The sequence below is a fragment of the Elgaria multicarinata genome, chromosome 12, assembly GCF_023053635.1.
Source record: "Elgaria multicarinata webbii isolate HBS135686 ecotype San Diego chromosome 12, rElgMul1.1.pri, whole genome shotgun sequence".
Taxonomy (NCBI): domain Eukaryota; kingdom Metazoa; phylum Chordata; class Lepidosauria; order Squamata; family Anguidae; genus Elgaria; species Elgaria multicarinata.
Genome location: NC_086182.1, coordinates 7,468,571 through 7,474,763, shown reverse-complemented (window position 1 = coordinate 7,474,763; position 6,193 = coordinate 7,468,571). Strand labels below are relative to the sequence as shown.

Genomic DNA, 6,193 nt, shown 5'->3' with positions numbered 1-6,193 from the left:
CAAAGGGAAGAAGAAACGGAGCTGAGAGAGACACCCTTCCTTTCCCTTTTACTGTTGGGTTGGGAAATATGAGGGATATCATAGAGTCCAAAGATGCTTCGAAGAAGTAAGCAGCTTGCCTCCTCCTTCCTCGTCTTCCCCAAGCCAATAGGAGGCAGGGAAGGCGCGCAGAGAATTACTGTCTACCGGCTTGCGACGCAGCCCGATGGATTATGGGCGATGTAGTTTCCCGGTTGCTGCTGCGATTGCAACCACTTTGTGGGGGAACTACAACCCCCACAAAGGCCAGTGCTGACCCAGGCCGGGGTTGTCACACCGAGGAGGAAGGGAGAGGCCTCCTCACCCATCCAGCGTAGGAGGGTGATCGAGGAGTGGCTTGGAGCCGTCTTCGGCCAGGCGTTTTAGGCTTTTGCTCGGCGGCGTAGGAGCCCCAAAGCCGTGGCCGAGGGGGTCCCCTTCCCCGCTCCGCCTCATGGCCGTGACAGGGAAATGCCGGCCCTCGGGTGCGGAGAGAAGGAGCGTTAATGACTAAAGCACAAGGACAGCGCTACATGTCTGGGAAATGAGAACAGTCGGCACATGCTCAGAGGCACTCCTGGCGTGGCACCACGGCTGATCTCGAGCGGCCGAAACAGGTTCCGAGACTTGCCACGCTAGAACTGCCACCCCCCCCTTTCCCCGGCGATACACAAACACACACTTTTTGAGGCTGCTCCTTTAACACCCGGCCCACTCGGGGCTGCCGCCGCCGCTTCCCTTCCGTATCTCTAGACGGAAGTAGCCGGGCCTTGTTGTTGTCACTACTACTACTGCTGCTGACAGGGGTGCGTAGCCGGGGGCTCCTCAGCGGCCCCCTCGCCCGGCCTAGCTATGGCGCCTCAGCCGCAGCCCCCTCCTCCCCCGGCGCCGCTCCAGCCCATGACCAGCTGCGGGCCATGGGAGATGCGGGAGCGCTTGGGGACCGGAGGCTTCGGCAACGTTATCCGCTGGCACCACAAGGTGAGTGCGACGGGACGGGCGCAGAGGCCGCCACCGCCGCCCCGCTGACTGAACCGTGGTGCTTCTGACAGAAAAATTGGCGGGAAGAGAAGCGGGGGAGGGGTCGCAGTTCCCTGAGGAGCGGGCGCGCGCGTCCTGTGACGTCCGCGGTGGCGCGTGCCCGCGCTTCAGCGTGAGGCGAGGAGTGAGGCCCCTACTCTTGCCAAGGGGTTTCGAGTCGTCATCGTCAAAACTGTAGTCAGACGTGAAAATAATAAACGTTTTGTGGAGAGCCGTGTCCCCGAGAATGTTTTCAGCCTGTCCCAAAACTGCAACTTATTGTATGTGGTGGACTACAACTCCCATTATCCCCAGGCTGCCTCGGGCCATGCTGGTTGCGAAGGATATTAATTTAGTTATTTAAAACGTTTCTTGGCCGCCTTTTAATTTTTGTGAACCGCCCAGAGAGCTTCGGTTATTGGGCAATAAATAAATAAACGCAATAAATAAATAAATAAATTTCAGGGCAAAGCTCTCACAAGGCGGCTTACAATACAATAGGAGTTGTAGTCTCAACACGTATGGGCCGGCATGCTATGTTGGGGAAAGTGTACGTTCCCCTCTGACTAGCTGGCAGGTCTCTCAGAGAGGCTTGGAGATAATATATATGAACATGAAGCATATATAAGATTTAGGCTGAGTTTGGCCGACGCGCTAATCCACTGGGTAATAGGAACAGAATGGGAAACAACCATTGCCCGAACTCAGCCTTAAACTCAAAAGCTGTTCTAAAATCAACAACAACCCATGCTTGCTTGGGGGTGATGGGAGTTAAAGGGCTTTGAGGCGGGATAAGGCTGTTCTAAACCTTACATTCCCTTCCAACTGGTTCACAGGCTTCTATTTTATATTTAAGTTTAGAACTCTTAAATCTGTTTTAAAAAACACCATAGTTGCTGCCCACGAGGGGGGGGGGAAGGGGGGTGTTGGCAGCAAGCAAAAGCAAGTATTCTCTTGTGACCTCTTTTGAGACCTAACAGCGTTTGTTGTGGCATAAGCTTTCAAAAGTCTGGTTGCCAGATGTATTTATTATTTGCAACATTTACATATCACCACCCTGTCATGAGATGCAACTTTCATTTAAGAAAACGAGGCCTTAAATGCAAAGAATCATTATAGTAGAATGTGGTTTGGTCAGAAGGTTTCCTTTATTGGGGCTTTCATGAGTCTACTTCATCAGGTGCATGAAATGATTTCCTTAGTTACTTCATGTATCTGACAAAATAGACTTGCACTTGAAGGTTTATGTCATGATACATTTGTTAGTCATTATGCCACAAGGCAGTTCTTCCCCCCCCCCCCTGGATTGTATTCCTGTGCAACCTTATGAACAGAATATTAGCAAGTAAAGATTTTCCTGCTCTTCTGAACTTTTATGTCAAGTTGCTGTTGAAGGTATGGGGGACAACAGGGACAGAAAAATAAAAGGAACAGCTGTTCTGCCTACAGCTTGTGGATTCTGACAATATTTGTGCCTTTTTAGCTTAGGAAATATACGAGAGTAAGGTTGGGTATGATAGAGGTGTAGACAAGTATGCATTGTGTGAAGAACATGGATACAGAGAAGTTTTTCTTCCTTCCTCATAATACTAGAACTGAAGTCTTCCAATGAAGCTGAATAGTGGGAGTTTCAGGACAGATAAAAATAAGTCCTTCAAATGGCACATAGTTACATTATGGAGTTTGTAGTGATGGGTGCCAGATTGGATGGCTTTAAAGGGGGATTAGACAAATACATGGGGGATAAGGTTATCAATGGCTACTAGTCATAATTATGTGTTACCAACCAGTATCGGAGGCAATATGCTTCTCTTAGAATCATGGAAGTGATCTTGAAGATGATCTAGTTCTCCTACCCAATGCAGGCTCTGCAGTGCAGAATGCAGCTACAGCATCCCTGAGAGGTGCCCATCTTGCCTTTGTTTAAATGCCTCCAGCAAAGGAGATCCTATCATCTCCTGAGGCAGACTGTTCCATTGCTGAGTAGCTCTCACTGTTAGAAAGTTTCTCCTAATCTTCAGCTGAAATTTGCTTCCCTGCAGTTTCCACCTGTTAATTCTAGTCATGCCTTCTGGAGCAACAGCAAACAAGTCTGCTCCATCTTCTGCGTAATAGAAGATGTAGATAGATGTACTTATGTTCATAGGCTTACTGCCTCTGCTACTGAAGGTAGCACATAACTATCAGGACTAAGAACATAAAAAGTGCCATACTGGGTCAGACCAAGGGTCCATCTAGTCCAGCACTCTGTTCACACAGTGGCCAACCAGCTGTTGACCAGGGACCAACAAAGCAGGACATGGTTCAACAGCACCCTCCCACCCATGTTCCCCAGCAAGTGGTGCACACAGGCTTACTGCCTCAGATACTGGAGCACACAACCATCAGGGCTAGTAGCCATTGATAGCCTTCTCCTCCAGGAATTTATCCACTCTCCTTTTAAAGCCATCCAAATTGGTGGCCATCACTACATCTTGTGGTAGTGAATTCCATAATTTAACTACGTGCTGTGTGAAGACTTACTTCCTTTTATTTTGCCAGAATCTCCCACCAATCAACATCATGGGATGACCCCATTGGGTTCTAGCATTTTGAGAGAGGGAGAAAAAATGTCTCCCTATTATTATTATTATTATTATTTATTTATATAGCACCATCAATGTACATGGTGCTGTACAGAGTAAAACAGTAAATAGCAAGACCCTGCCGCATAGGCTTACAATCTAATAAAATCATAGTAAAACAATAAGGAGGGGAAGAGAATGCAAACAGGTACAGGGTAGGGTAAGCAGGCACAGGGTAGGGAAAAACTAACAGTAGAAAGTAACAGTAGAAGTCTGCACAACATCAAGTTTTAAAAGCTTTAGGAAAAAGAAAAGTTTTTAGTTGAGCTTTAAAAGCTGTGGTTGAACTTGTAGTTCTCAAATGTTCTGGAAGAGTGTTCCAGGCGTAAGGGGCAGCAGACGAAAATGGACGAAGCCGAGCAAGGGAAGTAGAGGCCCTTGGGCAGGCGAGAAACATGGCATCAGAGGAGCGAAGAGCACGAGCGGGGCAATAGTGTGAGATGAGAGAGGAGAGATAGGAAGGAGCTAGACCATGAAAAGCTTTGAAGGTTAACAGGAGAAGTTTATATTGGATTCTGAAGTGAATTGGAAGCCAATGAAGAGATTTCAGAAGCGGAGTAACATGGTCGGAGCGGCGAGCCAAGAAGATGATCTTTGCGGCAGAGTGGTGAACAGAAACCAACGGACTGATGTGAGAAGAAGGAAGGCCAGAGAGAAGAAGGTTGCAGTAGTCCAACCGTGAAATAACCAGTGCATGAACAAGCGTCTTGGCAGAGGAGACAAATCCACATTCTCTACACCATGCATAATTATGTACACCTCTATCATATGTCCCATTACTCTCCTTTTTTCCAAGCTGAACAATCTCAGCTGTTGTAAACTTCCCAGCCCCTTGATAATTTTAGTTGCCCTTTTCAGCACTTTTTCCAGCTCTGTTTTTTAGGTGTGGTGACTAGAACACCATAGATTTGTATAACAGCAGTATGATACTGGCAGTTTTATTCTCAGTTCCATTTCTTATAATGCCTAACATGGAGTTTGCCTTCTTTACAGCTGCTGCACACTGGGTTGACATTTTCATTGAGCTGTCCATCACAACCTCAGATCCCATCAGGTTATACTTGAAGTTGGGTTTTTTTGCCCCATCGTGCATCACCTTACACTTGCTTACATTGAACCGCATTTGCCATTTGACTAGTAGCTATTGATAGCCTTCTCCTCCAGGAATTTATCCACCTCCCTTTTAAAGCCATCCAAATTGGTGGCTGTCACCATATTTTGAAGTAGCAAATTCCATAGTTTAACTATGTGCTGTGTGAGGAAGTAAGCACTAGGTCCACTGTCAGGTTTGATGATCAATCTGCTCTGTTTACTTTGTTAGGGGGGGAAAAAAACACCTTATTTTTTTACAGGAAACTGGAGAGCAAATTGCTATCAAACAGTGTCGTCAGGAGCTCAGCCCCCGCAACAGAGAAAGATGGTGTCTGGAAATACAGATCATGAAACGGTGAGCAATACTGGAAACCCTTGACTTCGTAACATGCAAAGTGGCTTTTTATTTCAAGTAAATGCATTTAGCATGAAGATTTTAATCTCGTTTGATTGCTGAATTATTTATTTAGCCTGTCCTAAGTTCAGTGCTGATGACATAGTTCCGAAGCCTCTCCCTTATTTATTTAATTATTTTAATTATTGATAACTCACCTTTTAGGATAGAAACCCTTCCAAGGCAGCTTACAAGTAAGATAAAATTACGTTAATAAAATCACTATAAATAATATTTTAAAAACAACTCATAAGGATCTGCCCCACGGGGCAGTTGATTGTAGAAAGCCCTGTGGGGGAAAGGAGAGACAGTCCAGCCAAAGTAGGAGCCTGAGGTGGTCTTTGCCTTCCTGCCTGTCTCTTTTTTTATGTAGTCATCAAATACAGTCAACTGAAAAAGAGCTTCTTGTCTCCCTTCTTCTTAACCTTAAGATGTTTCACCTTGGTACCTCTTATTTATCTAGGCCCTGGGCCAATTAGAGCTGAGCAAATTATGAAAGATGCCATGCTTGTTCTCTGGCCTTCAGTCCATCTTTAAAGTAAAGCAGCAGGTCTGGCCATGTTGCTTATTTTATCAGAATTCAAAACTGCAGAAGTGTGTGCAATGAATCTCTGCCTGTAAAGTATAGAAGAGAAAAAGCTGGGCCAGAGTTTAAGCACAGAGCAGGCACAGAGATTTAAGGAACTGCCTCTTGCATTTTGGTACTGTAACATTTTAAGGCAGTTTTATAACTGAGTTTTGGGGCATCCTGAAGTTCTTCATTGGTTTATCAAGGGCTCCCCAGTGAGAAGATCAGCAATGGCAGACCAGCTTCCCTGAAAAACAGCCTGTCTGCCCATCACTGATCTTCCTCTGCAATGTGCAGGAAAAATACAGTGCAAAGAAGATTGTGGCAGATAAGGCAAATCTTCCATATTTGCATCATTCAACCCTTGCAGCCCAATTAGGAAATTCTATAATCAAATGCCCCCCAGGAGAATTCTGGAATTAAAAATGGGATTCCAGTGGCTAATGCAACACATCTTGGCCTCCTGACCTGCGGGTA

General features: G+C 46.1%; 1 protein-coding gene across 2 annotated transcripts in view; it reads left to right on the top strand.

The window, feature by feature from the left end:
* The first annotated feature begins 448 nt into the window (after nucleotides 1-448).
* Nucleotides 449-6,193, top strand: part of IKBKB (inhibitor of nuclear factor kappa B kinase subunit beta) — a 31,043-nt gene continuing 25,298 nt past the window's right edge. Inside the window, exons 1-2 of one of the 2 annotated variants that reach the window (XM_063139531.1) lie at nucleotides 449-999; nucleotides 5,015-5,109. In XM_063139531.1, coding sequence (XP_062995601.1) covers nucleotides 871-999; nucleotides 5,015-5,109 — 224 coding nt within the window. In that variant the 5' untranslated portion in view covers nucleotides 449-870. The remainder of the gene's footprint in view (nucleotides 1,000-5,014; nucleotides 5,110-6,193) is intronic. The other variant, XM_063139532.1, reaches the window with a different exon arrangement.